Below are 16,700 nucleotides of genomic sequence, written 5' to 3' on the forward strand. Positions count from 1 at the left end.
GGTTGATTAAAAAAGACCAAGGCACCCATCAGCAAATGGACAAGGACATGAACAAATCAAATACAGAATAGATACGATAAGTAAATTGTATGAAAATGTATTTAACATTATTATTTACCAAAAACGTAAATATAAAAACTGTAGTGAGGAAGTACTATTTTATACCTATCAATATTTTTGCTCGTATATGTGAAACTGTTATATTCACATGCCTGTTATATTCACTATTAGACTCATAGATTCTTTTTGCAAGGCAATATGGCAGTTTGTTTTAAAAACTGTAAATGTGTATATTCTCTTATCTAGCTATTCTTCTCATTGGAATTTACCCTAATGAAATGGTCCAAAAGAAGGAAAAGTTGTATATACAGATGTCCGCTGCAAAACTGCTCATAGTTCAACAAAGTAGAATCAACCCGATTGCTTAAAAGTTGGGAAAGGTTTAGAAATACTGTGATATATTAACTCAATGAGATACCATGCAGCCAATAAAACGATGGTTTTGTTGTATCATAGAAATAAGTATATGTGAGCTTATCTGCTAAAATCTTGTAAAGATTCTGTACTTAGGTATTAGAATAAACACAAATTAGATGTTGGAAAACTTTAAACATTTAGTGGGAATTTTTGTTCTACCGAATGTGTTACAAAATAAAAGCTTTTTAGAAGGTTAAGTAATTTATTTAGCTGATTGCATAGTGAGTTTCATAATTCAATTTTGGTAAAAGATTTGATCTTTAAAATTATTTCCTACCTTAAGAAGGGTTAAAATACATCTCTTATGTCTTATGTAGATATAATCACATAGAATGACAGAAATAACTATTGGTTTCTAAATTTCAAAGTTAAACCACTTGTGCAGTATAAATTTGCTGTAACCTTAATTGCTGTGATAAACAATGCGTACTACAACAAGTTGGATTTAGAAATAACAGTGTAAGTCTGGTATAGAGTACTTTATTCACCCATAAAACCATAGAATTGAAGGAGATTATCTAGTCTAATTTTCTCATTCTGCAATAAGGAGACTGAGTTCCAAACACAAGTGGACTTAAACATCAATATTCTTGGTTACCGTTCTACCGTGCTGACTACCACAGAACAAGTCATGTTCTCTACTGCTATGTAGTAATGAAAGTTTCATATACATATGAGTACACACGTTCATTCTGCTCCTAAATATTAATGTTATAAAGGGTTCCACTGTACTCATTAGAAATAATTAAGACATATGAGAAAGAATGAGATGTTATTAAAATGATGTTATTTATAAACTGCCTATATCTATATCGTACTGTCTGAAAATAGGAGCTAACATGGTGCCCGGCTACCATGACTGACTGCTTTGACAGGGATCACAATAGAGGATCCTGGACAGAGGTGGAGAAAAATGTAGGACAAAATTCTAACTTGCAAAAAAAGACCAAACGTACTGGCCTGACAGAGACTGGAGAAACCCCAAGAGTATGGCCCAAGGGCACACGGTTTTAGCTGAGTAATGAAGTCACTCCTGAGGTTCACGCTTCAGCCAAAGACTAAACGGCCCATAAAACAAAACTAGAAACCAGGAGGGGACAGGAAAGTTGGTAATAGGGAACCCAAGATTGAGAAGGGAGAGAGTTGACATGTCGTGGGATTGGTAACCAATGTCACAAAAAAATATGTGTACTAACTGTTTAATGAGAAGCTAGTTCTGCGAAACAGAACAAAGTACAAAGTACATCTAAAGCACAATAAAAAAAAAACAAAAATAGGAGCTAACAAAACGTGTAGCATAAACATGTAGACTTTTGGAAAATCCACGTTCCCATAGATTTTTTTATACCTTAGTCAGTAGCAGAGGTAGAATCTAAAAATGATAGCAAAGAGCTTCTGAAATTGACACCAAAGTTTTCAATATACGAGTCTGGTCAGGCCTCATTATGGTTGAAGTTAGGGAATATTTTGGGCTTTTCTTATTTCTCTCGTGGAATTATTCTTTTTACAGGGTAGATTTCTTTTATGAATCTTTTATGAACATCAGACCCTTTGGTTAGCAGCCGTAGTACTTAACCACTACGCCACCAGGGTTTCCGGTTTTTTTGGGTTTTTTTATGAACATCAGTTATGGGATGTTAGAGGAACTGAAACAAGTCTCAGTTCAGTTATTAATTACTTAGGTAGCAAGATAATATAAATTTTACAAATTTTTAGGAATATTAACTAAAATGCATGAAAGAATTGAATAGGTAATTGAAGTATTTCTAGTATATTTTATGAAACTGATATATAAAAACTGTGGAACTGCAAATTATCCTTTCGTTTATGGGTTGTAAAGATCAAGCAATTACATCCAGTTTAAAGTTCCATTTTCCAGCTGTACATACTAATATCTGAGCTACTGCTTGAATCATTTCCTAAGTCTTAGGCCTATGGTGTGAGAGATACAATGAAAAGGTGAATGGTTTGAAGAGGTGGGTGATTTGCTTGATAAAAATAGTTAAGAGTGATTAGTTTTTATAAGTCAGCAAAAATGAGAAACCCTCAGTGAGATGGATTGACAATAGCTACAGCGCTGGACTCAACATGCTCACCATGAGCATGGCACAGCAGCACCAGGCGATAGTTTATTCTGTTACTCGCAAGGTAACCATGAGACGGAGCTGACTGGACAGCATCAGCTATCAACAATAACAACAGTGATTATAAAAATGCAAAACATCAGATTGTAAAATTTAATATGATTTTTATATCTCACTTGAACAGGTATATAATGAACACTGACCTTTGTGTAGGATTGTTGATATTTCGATAGTTTCTCAAGTAAAAACATGGAAATTCAGATAGAAAAAATTATGATCTAACATCAACCCTACGTAGTATAGTTCATTTGTTCATTCAGCGGTTATTGCACGTGCCAGATACTGTCGATATGTTAAGTGGTTTCTGCAAGTTAGAATATATCCTCCAGGACCAGGACCATGTCTTTTAGTCTTTGAATTCCCTTGCCCAAAGTTGCCACTTATTTTTTTTCCATTACATTGTTGACCTATGTTCCAGCTATCTGTTGATGAGAAACTACCCATCCCAAACACAGTGATGTAAAACAACAGCCATTTTATTATGCTCATAAATGTGAGTCAGGCATTCAGACAAGGTACCACAGGGATGGCTTATCTTTGCTATATGATGTCTGGGCCTTAGCTGGGAAGATTTGATAGTCAGGGGCTGGAACAGTTGGAGCTGGAAGTCTACTTCCAAGATAGTGTTCCCATGTCTGGCACCTTGATGGGGACGTCTGGAAGCACAGGCTCAGCCTAGCTGGAGAGCCTGCATGTGGCCCTCTACAGCATGCAAACCTTAGGATAACGTCTTACAGGACAGCTTAGTGTTCCAGTGAACAAGGTGCAGCCTTTTGTGACCTGGCCTCGGAAGTTACTTGTTCTGTCACTCTGTATTTGAAGCTGTCACAAGCCCACCCACATTCAAGGGGTAGGGAATATAGGCCTTGCCTCGCAATGGGAGAAGTGTCAGAAAGATTTACAGCCGTATTTTAAAACTGCCACAAACTAGCAAGAAAAGCAATATCATGAGGCACAGAGTATGGTTATTGTAACTGTTGATGGCATCTCTGGACAGTCTCACTTGTTAAAGATTGATCAGGTGTTTTCTAGAAGTTTCATTGAAGTTCATAGTACCTCAGCTTTAGCAACAGTAACTCATTGTATAAAAGTTGTATGACTAGGGTGTGCCTTTGTTCATGAACTTAGTGTATTTGGAAATCCGGTAATTATTAATAGAAACACAGTATTAGCAGTAGTTTGCATAAGCTGGCAATTTCGAGTCTATTATGGTTTAAAATCTCTTTCCCTATTTGAATGAAATTCTACTCTTAAGAGATCTGCCCCAGCTTGAGAACACTTGACATTTTTTCACAGATAAAAGTAAAATATTAATGAAAGATGAATGTGGTTTTCAATAAAATTACTAATTATTATTAACTGACCATATACAGTTAATAATAATAACTTTCCTATACAAGGAAAGTTAAAAACATGGGAAAGTCCTCATCTTTGACAGAAGTAAAGTCTTTGAGAAATTTTATGTATGGTACTAATCATGTAATAACTTTAGTAGCTACATAGTGGAAATTGGCCAGGTGATATCCACTGTAGAGCATTCTTCTGTCCCTTCATATTCCTTATGCCCACCCTGCCCTCAACAATTTCACATTTAAAGCTTATATTAATTGTAAGTGTTAATTTTTTGTTGTTGTTAAATTGTGCATTTTTATCCTAGTTTATGGCAAGACTAAGAACCATTTTTCTTTTCCTCTTAAATTAAAATTCAATGCTATTATAAAAAACTGATACATAGAAAACCTTTAAAGAAGTTGTCAGAGCCTAAAAGCAGCCTTTTCATATGTGCTGTGAGTCCAGTTCGACAGTGTCTTTACAAAAATAGCTTCTCTTTGCAGGTCTCTGTAAGTGAACATTCTTGTACATAGAAAAAGGAGCCAATGGCCCACTTCATCCTGATGGCACAGTGGTTAAGCGCTCAGCTGCTAACAGAAACGTCAGCAGCTCTAACCCACCAGTGGCTCCGCGAGAGAAAGATGTGGCTGTCTGCTTCTGTAAAGATTGCAGCCTTGGAAACCCTATGCAGCAGTTCTACTCTGTCCTATAGGGTTTCCTGTAGAATATCTGTATTTTTTACCTTTTATTAGGTGCTGAATAAACGGGAAGTTCTCTTTTTGCACGTTGAGACCTTTTTTAGTCAAATAGGGCAGGAGGAGAATCGGAGGTTGAGGCAAGATTACTCTTTTAAATTCACGTTGAGGGAAGTTTGTGTTTGTCACATTCTTACCAGCATTCTTTTTTTTTTTTTTTTCTTCTTTCCCATGTATAGTGTAAAAAACAAATATATTTGCAGATATATTGCAAATCAATTGGTTGGGTTATATTGCAAATCATAGATCTGGTAAGGGTCTATCTAGTATCCAGGCTATTATATAAAGAACTCTTAGAACTCAACAAAAAGACAAATAATGCAGTTTAAAAATTGGCAAGGGATTTGAATAGACATTTTTTTCGAAGAAGATATACAAATGGCGGAAAAGATACTCAACGTCTTTAGTAATTAAGGAAATGCAAATCATTTCCCATCGATCGGAAGTATGGAAACATAAATTCTCAATTATTTCTGTGCCCTTGAGCATGTTACTTAGCCTTCCCCAGCCTTATTTTCCTTATTTTTAATAAACTCGGCTCTCAATTCCATTTCTAACATTCTGTGGTTATAGCTTTTTTTTTTTATGGAGGACTTTTTGCCTGTTGGCTTCTGACAATCGTGGAGGAGCCAAAGACACACATATCTTAAAACACCTTTGAAGTGGTTGATCCTTCTTATTACGTATGTGCCCATATTGTCAGTTCCTAACTACCCAATTTCTATTAGGCCTAAATAAGCAGAAACACTAATAATGATTCTCCACGTATAAGGTGAGCATATCCCATTTTTTAAGATTGATAATATCTTTTTCTATTTTAAGATACATTAAAATTTCTAAATATTTCTGAATCAGGATATATCTTATAATGTATATGGGGATATTTCCTTCAGTAAAGTTACTATTGATTTGATTTTTTTATACTGAGATATAAATCACTTACCTGTTGAATAGGAAAATTAATAATAGACATCTTTTAAGTTTTTTGTCTGATCTACAAAACCAAGTATTAAAACAAAAACCTGATTCAAACTGCAAAAGCCTGCCAGAAACTGCCCTATAGCAATGTAAATTTGTCTTGTCCCAGTAGAAAAGGAGAGTTGTCAAACTATTACCTCCTAATTTAAATCTCAGAAAGTCTCCTGGCTGCAGGTGGATGGAGAGCCAGGTTATTAGCAGCTTGGTCTGAAGTAGTCTGTTATCTGTGGATCTCAGTGAAGGGGAAGGCAGGGTTCAGTCTGTCATGTTAAGATTAGCCAATGGTTGATCTTCTATATTTCTCCCTCTTCTCTTTATAAGCCCCGCTGTACCTAGCATCTTAGCACCATTTGCTTTTTCTGAAATCAAAATATGCTTCCTATGTGCATATAGAATAACTGCTCAGAATAAACCTATGTTCAGATTCTGGTGAGTTTTTATTGTTCTTAACATACCTTAAAATTTACTCTTTTAAAGTGCATAACGGTTTTTAGTATATTCACCAAGTTGTACAGTGATCACCACTATTTAGTTCTAGAATATTTTCAACACTCCGAAAAGAAATCCCCTACCCATTGACTGTCACCCCCTAATTCTCATCCCCTCAAGCCCCTGGCAACCAGTAATCTACTTTCTATCTCTACAGATTTACCTATGTTGGACATTTCATATGCTGTATTTTATGCAAATGGCGTGCACCTTCTGCGTTTGTTTGCTGGCTGCGCCCTCCCCACACGAGGTGTTCTATTTCGTGAGCACACTGTGCTAATTTTTACAGCAACATGTGGAAGAGGATTGGCATGGCGGCACCTGTAAGGGTGCCTCGAGGTGGGGGTGGAGCTGGCAAACAAGTGCAGAAGGTGCGCGTTATTTGTGTAAAATACAGTAAATAGAATTATACAGTATGTAGCCTGGTGTTTTTTTACTTCTTTCATTTGTGTAATTTCAAGGTTCATCCATGTTAACAGCATAAATGAGTATTAATTTCCTTTTATAGCCAAATAATATTCTATTGTATGATTTTGTTTACCCATTCATCAGTTGGTGGACATTTGGGTTGTTTGTACTTTTTGGCTATTTTGAATACTGCTGATATGAACATTCATATACAAGTTTTTATTATCTTTCTGTTGTTTTAAGAGTTCTTCATATATCCTGGACTAGGCTATTATCAGATATATGATTTGCAAATATTTTCTCTGGTTCTATGGGCTATCTTCACTTTCTTGATCATTTCCTCTGACAGGCAAGCGATTTTAATTTTCACAAAATCTAATTTATCTGTTTTTTCCTTTGTTTACTTCTACTTCTGTTGTAATAACTAGAACCTTGCCTAATCCAGGCCACAAAGATTTACCCCTGTGTTTTTTCTAAGCATTTTATAGTTTTTGATCCATTTTTGAGTTAATTTTTGTATATGGTGTGAAGTATGGGTCCAATTTCATTCTTTTGCATGTGGCTAATCCAGTTGTCCCAGCATATTTGTTGAAAAGATTATTCTTTCCCGATTGACTGGTCTTGGCACTCTTGTTGAAAATTGACTGACCGTAAATGTGTATGGGTTTATTTCTGGAATTCAGTTCCATTCCATTGTTCTTTATCCCTATGCCAGTATCAGAGCCCTTGTGGCGAAGTGGTTAAGAGCCCAGGCTGCTAACCAAAAAAGGTCAGCAGTTCAGATCCACCAGCCACTCCCCAGAAACGCTAAGGGGGCGGTTCTCCTCTGTCCTGTAGGGTCGCTATGAGTTGGAATCCACTTCACAGCACGCAACAATGCCAGTACCACACTGTCTTGGTTATTGTAGCTTCATAGTAAGCTTTGAAATCAGGAAATGTGAGTCCTCCAACGTTGTTCTTTTTCAAGATTATTTTGGCTATTCTTGATTCTTTGCATTTCTTTTTGAATTTTAGGATCAGCTTGCCAAGTTCTGGGGAAAAAGCTGACATTTTGATAAGGATTAAATCTGGTGTTCAATCCAGGGAGTATTGTCTGTCAGTCAGTCTAGTGATTATTGTAATCTTAATATCAGCTCTTCCAGTCCATAAATACTGGATGTCTTTATATGTATTAGGAAACCCTGGTGGTGTAGTGGTTAAGTGCTACGGCTGCTAACCAAAGGGTGGGCGGCTCAAATCCACCAGGTGCTCCTTGGAAACTCTCTGGGGCAGTTCTGCTCTGTCCTATATGGTCGCTATGAGTCAGAAAACTTGACAGCAACAGGTTTGGTTTTCATTTTATATGTATTCAGGTCTTCTTTAATTTCTTTCAGTGATGTTTTGTAGTTTTCAGTGTATAAACCTTATACTTTTTGTAAATTAATTCCTAAGTATTCTTTTTGTATTTTCTATTGTAAATGGAATTATTTTATCAATTTCATTTTTGGGTTACTTGTTACACAAGTATGGAAATACAGTTGATTTTTGTATATTGAGTTTGTATCCTGAAACCTTGCCAAACTCATTTATTAACTCTAATAGTGTGTGTGTGTTGTCCTTAGGATTTTGTCATCTATATATAAAGGTAGTTTTACTTTTTCCTTTCCAAATTGGATGCCTTTTAATTTTTTTTCGTTGCCTAATTGCCCTGGCTAGAACCTCTTGTACAATGTTGAATAGAAATGGTGAGAGCAGAAGCTTTCAATCCTTTTTCATTAAGGATGATGTTAGCTGTGGCTTTTTCAGAAATGCCTTTTATCAGGTCGAGGATTTTTTATTCTATCTCTAGATTACTGAGTGTTTTTATCATGAAAGGGTGTTTTATTTAAATTTTATCTGCATCTATTGAGATGATTAGGTGGGTTTTATCCTTTATATAAGATGCATTACATTCATTTTCACGTGTTGAACCAACTTTGTATTCCTGGAATAAATCCCACTTGGTCATGGTGTATAATCATTTTTATATGTTACCGCATTTTGTTTACTAATATTTTGTTGAGAATTTTTGCATCTGTAGTCATAAGGGAGCCCTGGTGGCGTAGCGGTTAAGAGCACATCTGCTAACTAAAAGGTTGGCAGTTCAAATCCCCCAGCCGCTTCTTGGAAACCCTGGGGGACGGTTCTGCTCTGTCTTGTAGGGTCACTATGAGTTGGAATTCACTCGACAGCAAGGTTTTTTTTTTTTTTTTTTTTAATAGTTGTAAAGGATTTTGGTCTGCGGTTTTCTTGTGTCTTTGACTAGAATTGGCATCAATGTAATGTTGTTAAACCAAAAAAACCAAACCCAATGCCATCGAGTCGATTCCAACTCATAGCGACCCTATAGGACAGAGTAGAACTGCCCCATAGAGTTTCCAAGGAGCGCCTGGCGGGTTCGAACTGCCGACCCTTTTGTTAGCAGCTGACCCTTTTGTTAGCAGCGGTAACACTTAACTACTACGCCAGCAGGGTGTCCATAATGTTGTTAGTTGCCTTGTCAAGTCAGTTCCAACTCATGGTGACCCCACGTGTACAGAGTAGAAATGCTGTATAGGGTTTTCAGAGCTGTGACCTTTTGGAAGCAGATCTACAGGCCTGTCTTCCAAGGTGCCTATGCGTGGGTTTGAACCGCCAACCTTTCAACTAGTAGTCAAGCGCTTAACTGTGCCATCTAAGGACTCCTATCAGTGTGTATTTTATTCTGTTGTTTCCTATTTTTTGGAAGAGTTTGTGAGGATTGCTGTGAATTCTCCTATAAACATTTGGTAGAGTCTATCAGTCACGCCATCTAGGCTTCAGCCTTTCTTTATGGGAAATTTTTAAAATACTAATTCAGTCTCTTGTCATCAGTCTATTCAGGTTTTCTATTTCTTCTTGAGTCTATTTTTGTAGTTTGTGTCTTCCTAGAAATTTGTCCATTTGGTTGTCTAATTTGATGACATACAATTGTTCATAAAATTCCCTTACCCTTTTATTTCTGTAAAGTAGGTAGTAATGCCCACTTTTTTATTCCTGGTTTTAGTAATTTGAATCTTCTTTTTTTCTTGGTCAGCCTAGCTAGAGTTTTGTCAATTTTGTTCATATTTTCAAAGAACCAACTTGATTTTCTGTATTGTTTTTCAAGAGAAAAACACTGATTTCTGCACTGTTCTTTGTTATTTCTGTTCTTCTCCTTGTTTGGGGTTTAGTTTGCTTTTTAAAAAAATTTTCCTCACTAGTTTCTTAAGGTAGAAGACTAAGATTTTGATTTGAGATCTTTTTTTCTTAAACATAAACATTTACACTTAAATTTGCCTGCATTGCTTTAGATGCATTCCGTAAGTTTTGGTATATTGTGTCTTTTAATCATCTCCAAATATTTCCTAATTTCCCTTGTGATTTTTTTTTCATTGACTCATTTGTTATTTGGGAGTATGTTGTTTAATTTCCACATATTTATGAATTTCCCCGTTTTCTTTCTTTTGTTAATTTCTAATTTCACTCCTTTTTAGTTGGAGAACATACTTTTCATTATTTTAATCCTTTTAAATTTATAGAGGCTTGTTCTGTGTCCTAGCACATGGTCTGTCCTAGAAAATCTTCCATGTATATCCTGCTGTTGTTGGGTGAGTGTCGATGTCTGATGGTCTAGTTGTTTATAGTGTTGTCCAAGTCTTCTATTTTTCTGTTGATCACATGCCTAGTTCTGTTCTTTACCAAAAGTGAGGTCTTGAGTCTTCACCAACTATAATTGTTGAATTACCCATTTCTCCCTGTAATTCAGTCCATTTTTGCTTCATATATTTTGGGGGTCTGTTGTTAGATTAATATATGTTTATAGTTGTTATATCCTCTTAATAGATTGACCCTTTTATTGTTGTAAAATGTTCTTCTTTTTCCCTAGGAACAGATTTTGACTTTTAAGTCTATTTTGTTGATATTAGTATAGCCACTCCAGCTCCAAATAGTTACTGTTTGCATGATATATTTTGTCCTATGCTTTTATTTTCTACCTATGTATCTTCCAGTCTAAAGTTTGTCTCTAACTTTTGATTGGATTGTTTAGTCCATTTACGTTTAACGTGTTACTGATAAGGTAATATTTACATCTGCCTTTTCACTTTTTTCTCTCGTGTCTTTTTTGTTCCTCTGTTCTTCCCTTTCTGCCTTCTTTTGTATTAATAGGTATTTTCTAGTGTACTGTTTTAATTCCCTTGTCATTTCTTTTAATATAATTATTAAATTATTTTCTTATTCATTCCCCTGGGTATTACAGTTAACATCTTATAATAATCTAGTTAGAATTAATTTAAATTTAATTTCAATAGTATACAAAAACTTTGCTTATATTTAACTGTTTCTCCTCCCTTCTTTGTGCTGTTATTGTTGTACAAATTACATCTTTATACACTATATGCCCATCAACACAGAATTATAATTATTGCTTTATGCAGTTGTCTTTTAAATCAGATATGAGAAAAAGCTACAAGCAAATAATACTTTTATACTGTCTTTTATGTTTACCTAAGGAGTCCCTGGGTGGTGCAGATGGTTAAGCTCTTGGACTACTAGCTTCAGGGTTGGTGGTTTGAACCCACCCAGAGGCTCTTCAAAAGGCAAGACTGGTGATCTGCTTCTGGGAGGTTGCAGCCTTGAAAACTCTGTGAAGCAGTTCCACACCGCACACACCGCATCTCCATGAGTCAGAATCAACTCCACTGCAACTAATAACACATTGCTCTAAGCCTTTGGCTGATCTCTAGAGTTCAGAAATAGTTGGGTCTGAGAATTTTCTGTCAGTCCTCTGTCTTTCTGACAGTGGTTTTGTCAGTCTTCTCATTGTTTTTATGAGGGAGCGGTTTTTCGTATGTCATTAGTCCACCATTTTTACTGATATCACTTGATCTGATTTTTACATATTTTAATCCATAGCTATTTTTGTCATATATCCTTGGTTCTAGGATGCTAACATTCTTTGATTTTCATTAAGTGCTTGGCATTGTGCTGACACTTAACATACAATACTTTCTTTTACTTCTACTACTAATGCCACCACCTCCACCACCAGTAATGACAAATAATAACATAGTGTGTTCTGTTATACCATAGTTAGCTGATGTGCAATTGTTGTATAAACGTGTGATGTCAGTAGAGCATAAACCATGTTGGTTCATACGTTACTGCTCTCCCATAAGGAGAGCCAGAAAAGCAAGAGTGGAATCATAACCCACATCAGGGAAGAACGATCCCACAGCTTGGTTCTTGGCTGTTGCAAGAGCCCTTTCGTTTTATTTGAATAAAACTAACTCTGGGGATCTCTCCCTAGGGAGGAGCAGGCCTCAGCCTTTGGTAAGTTGCACTGCCTCCCTTTGTAATGGCTGTTCCACTGACATCTTCATTGTTGCAGCACTTGCCTAAAAAACCTGGGTCTAACTAAGATGTTGCGTGAATTTCTATTCTATTGTTTTTATTCACTTTTAAATCCTCTATACTGGCCTCATGGTTTTTTTTTTTTAATATATATGTGTATACTGGCCTCCTGGAGCCCCAGTGGCACAGCAGTTAAGCGTTCAGCTGCTAACCAAAAGGTCAGCAGTTTGAATCCACCAGCCTCTTTGGAAACTCTGTGGGACAGTTCTGCTCTGTCCTCTAGAGTTGCTGTGAGTCAGAACTGTCTTGACGGCAGTGGGTTTGGTCTGAATTGGGTATACTAGCCTCCTGCTGTACCGAGTTACCTGAGTAATCCAAGTTGTCTTCTCAGATGCCCATTGTGGTTTGTATTATTATTATAAAATGCTCCATTTACAAAGATTAATAGATTGTTTTGGTTGATGAATATTATTTGTTTTGGTTGATGAATATGTTTTGTTTATGGTCTCACTTGGGTGGTACAAGCAGTTTGTAATTAACCACTAATCTAAAGGTTGGTGGTTCAAACCCACCCAGCAGCTCCATGAAAGAAAGGGCTGGTGATTAACTTCTGTAAAGATTTCAACCAAAAAAAAAAGGGAAAGCCTTCAGTTGTTAGGCCTGTAATTTTTAGTGTGCCTGTATCACGTGAACAGAAATGCTGGTACTGTAATCTGGGCTTTTGCCCTTATCACTGAAAATGTTCTTTCTCAGATCACGGTCATCTTCTAATTGCCAAATAACACCGACACTTTTTGGTCTTTTTGTGGCATATGCACCACTGGCCATTTTTTCTTTGTTAAAACAAAGAAAGTGGTAGAGAAAATCTGAAGTCTTCCTGTGCTGGTCTCCCTCTGTCTCTAGTTCTATTGCAGTCTCTTCAGAGGAATCTTATTCTTAGATATGGCTGTTCCTGAGGGGTCTCCCTGTAGCCCTCCTCCTCTAATGCTAAATAATTCTGCCCATATTTTTATGAGATGTCGTTTCTAATGTCTTTATTTAGTTACTGTTAGTAATTTGCTGTCCCACTGAGAATTTAAGTATACCTGTTTTTTTCACCTAACAGCTGCAGGTTTTCCTTTTTGTATTTGTTCTTGCATGTTTAGGTACTATAAAGTAGTTATCGTAAGTATTTAATTTGTGGGTTTTGTTTTTTTTTTTTAGTTGTTGTTCTTAGTTGCCATCTAGTTGGCCCCAACTCATGGTGACCTTGTGTATAACAAAGCATTGCCCGGTCCTGTGCCATCTTTATCATCGTTGGTATGTTTGATTCCATTTTGTGACTATTGTGTCAGTCCATTTAATTCCTGACCCTTTATCGAACGTAATGTGCTTTCTTAGCTTCTTGATGACGTATCCAAAGTGAGTGAGCCAAAGTCTTGCCACCATCGACTGCTGAGGAGCATTCTCGTGTTTTTTCTAAGACTGCCTTGTTCATTCTTTTAGCAGCCTATGGTATACTCAATATTCTTCGCCAACACCACGATAAGAATGGTTGAGTTCTTCTTCAGTCTTCCTTTTTCATTGTCCAGCTTTCACATGCATATGAGGCATTTGAACAGATCATGGCTTGGACCAGGTCTACCTTAGTCATCAAGGTTAATAGCTGGGCTAATTCCCAGGTGTTCACATTCTGTTTGTATTTCCTCTTCGTTTCCTCTTCCTTCATTTCCTGCTGCTAGTCAGGTTTTCTCTTACAAGTCAGCATTATTAGTCACTTTACCCAATCACAATATCTGATGGAAGGAACTGGCACCTTGGCAGCATGTCTGACATCTGCTGTATGAACCCTGTATTTAAATGGATCATGAGTTCAAAAGGGCATTTATCTGCTCTTTTTGTTTGTTTAAATAAGTTTAAAAAAAAAAAAGGCAAGTTAGCAGTTCTTATTTCTTGGTGCATATGTAAGTGTCCCAAGTTCTTGTAATATAGTCTTCAAGTTACATAGCATATCTGTAATTCCACTGTTGGAATTCCGATTTTACAATTGAGGCCGTTTTTATCACCTTTCATGTCTATCATAAAGTAATTATTTAGTTCTGTGCCTTGTAACCTGTGAGCCTTTTACAATCCACTGATGAATTAATGTGTAAGGTGGCAATGACGAGTGTAGAGGCCTAGTGGGGCACTAAAGATTGAAGTCATGAGGCAGCCTTTGTTTTGGAAGAGGACCGTCGATTTCCATTCTTGGTGTTAAACCATCTAACTTGTGAAAAAGAACTGTGCGATCAGAATTGAGGAATAATTCTTCCAGGACAGAGACAGCTGTTGGAGTGTGTGTGGTATTAGTATATACCTAAAGACAAGTTTTTATCGAACTAGTCTCTGAGATATGTACCAAACCATAGCTTGTACTTTTGCTTTTGTTTTAAATGTATCTGCTGTGTGGACTGCTGAGAACTCAGTCTGAGTAGTGATTAAGTTCAGATTTCTGTACTTCTCATGGATACTTCTGGGTGCTTTTTTGCAGAGAAGTCATTGCTATCCTGTTGTTGTATAAGTGTTTAAGCTACTAAGCTCTTTTTTTTTTTTTTTTGTGCTTTCAAATCATCTGAAAGCCACCTGGTGTTCTCTTTCTAGGTGTCCTGGAGCTTCTCATCGGAGAGTTGCCCTAGAGAAGAGGAAAACCAGTAAAACTCAGACAGAGATTGAGAGTGAAAATGGACCCACCATACTAGACCCTCCAGGTACCGTGTCACCAGAAGCTGACTGCTTGGGGACAGGACCTGTGCCAGCGGAGCGGAACCTGACACCTGCGCCTCTCCCTGCCTGGAGTGAGGAGCCTGGCCTCGACAACCCCGCCTTCGAGGAGGGCACTGGAGCGGACAGTATGTGGACTTGACCTCCTGCTTAGATATTAGACCTGTTTCAAAATTTTCCCCCTCTCCCAGCATAGACTTTTTATTTCTTGTTTTAAAAAAAACCTTTTACTGAAGTATAATTTATATGCTGCAGAATCCACCCATTCTAAGTGTCCAGTTCTATAACCGTTTGCATTTTAGAAACAAAACATGGCTCCTCCCCCAGAAGAAGGTGGTCCTTCCCCGTCTCTTTTCTCTTGTAGTCCATGCACTTACTAGCCATTAGCATGGTTTTGTTTGTGTGTGCATTCAGACAGCTGTTTGCTTCTTGATGTAAGAAATCAACACATCAAGAACAACAAAAGCCAATGAAAATAGTGGCTCAAATTAAGTGCTTACTCTGTGCAGGCACTGTGCTGAGCACTTTACATATGTTAACTGATTTAATGCTTGTAGCTGCAAAACGACAGACATTCGGTAATTTGCTGAAGCTCATACAGCTAGTAAATAGCTGGTTGTGTATTTGACTGCAAGGTCATGCTTTTAACTGCGACACTCCCGTGATATCAGCCTCTACTCTAACTGTGTAACCCATGAGGAAATCAATAGAAAGTGTGCCATCGTAAATCATGGTCATGTATCTCAGTAGTGGGTTGTTAAGTGTTTACTTTTAAAATAATTTTCTTTTACAAATTCCAAATTCTACTACAAATTTAAATTACCCCTGCCACGGTCGTAACCCCTTTTTCACCTCCTAAAACTCAGTGGGTTAAGACTCAGTGAAAGCCCCACCTCTTCTTCAGAGCTTGATGTGACCACTCTCCCAACACCTATACCACGGAGTTAGTGTCTTTTTTACACTGCCTGGCATTATTTACAGTTGCTTCATGGTCCTGACTTACTCTTAATATTTCTTAATCCGATCGGTGAGTCCCCAGGTGATCTGATACATACCAAAAAAATCAAACCCATTGGCTGTCGAGTCGATTCGGACTCATAGTGACCATGCAGGGCAGAGCAGAACTATCCCATAGGGCTTTCAAGGGAGCAGCTGGTGGATTTGAACTGCCAACCTTTTGGTCAGAGGCCAAGGTCTTAACCACTGTGCCACCAGGACTCCAATCTGATACATAGTAACTCTTTATTGATTGTTTACTGATTACTTTTGGAAGACGAAATGTTTAGCTAATTTTAACATACAGGTTTTTTAGTCACTCTGTTTCTTATTCAGTGTTATTTCTAAGTTTTTAATCATCTATTAGCATGAGATAACTTATTCACCTAAGATAATCAAATATAAAACATTGTTTTTCTTCCGTCTATTTTTCTCTCTCGTTTTTAATTTGGCAGCCGCACAACAGCCACTTAGTTTACCAGAAGGAGAAATTACCACAATTGAAATTCACCGGTCTAATCCTTATATTCAGTTAGGAATTAGCATCGTGGGTGGCAATGAAACGCCGCTGATTAACATTGTTATCCAGGAAGTCTACCGGGATGGGATAATCGCTAGAGATGGAAGACTTCTTGCTGGAGACCAGATCCTTCAGGTATCAATTTTCATTATTCTGTTAATTTGTAACATTTTGTTCTTGCTCATAAATTTAAAACCAGTTGTTGTGGAGCAGACTGTGACTCATGGCAATACCATTTTGTCAGAGTGGACCTGTGCTCATGGGGTTTTCATTGGTTGACTGTTTGCAGATAGATTGCCGTGTCTTTCTTCTAAGGTATCTCTGGGTGGACTCAAACCCACCGACCTTGTGATCCATAGCCAAGCGCTTATCCACTCCATATACGTGGGAGGTATTTTTTTTCTCCCTGCCTTAATTTTCAGTGCCATGTGTGATTCAGCCCATGGTGCTCAGGCTTTTTGGGCTGGTTAGCCTCTTTCCTGGCTTGGACTT

At 37.3% G+C, this 16,700-nt stretch overlaps 1 protein-coding gene across 13 annotated transcripts in view; it reads left to right on the forward strand.

Moving 5' to 3' along the window:
- Positions 1-16,700, forward strand: part of LNX2 (ligand of numb-protein X 2) — a 92,064-nt gene that overhangs the window by 44,137 nt on the left and 31,227 nt on the right. For 12 of the 13 annotated variants that reach the window (XM_003413953.4, XM_064275316.1, XM_064275318.1 and 9 more), the window contains 2 exons: positions 14,573-14,820; positions 16,144-16,343. In XM_003413953.4, coding sequence (XP_003414001.1) covers positions 14,573-14,820; positions 16,144-16,343 — 448 coding nt within the window. Of the gene's footprint in view, positions 1-13,156; positions 13,253-14,572; positions 14,821-16,143; positions 16,344-16,700 lie in introns of those variants that run through there. The other variant, XM_064275326.1, reaches the window with a different exon arrangement.

The sequence above is a fragment of the Loxodonta africana genome, chromosome 23, assembly GCF_030014295.1.
Source record: "Loxodonta africana isolate mLoxAfr1 chromosome 23, mLoxAfr1.hap2, whole genome shotgun sequence".
NCBI lineage: Eukaryota > Metazoa > Chordata > Mammalia > Proboscidea > Elephantidae > Loxodonta > Loxodonta africana.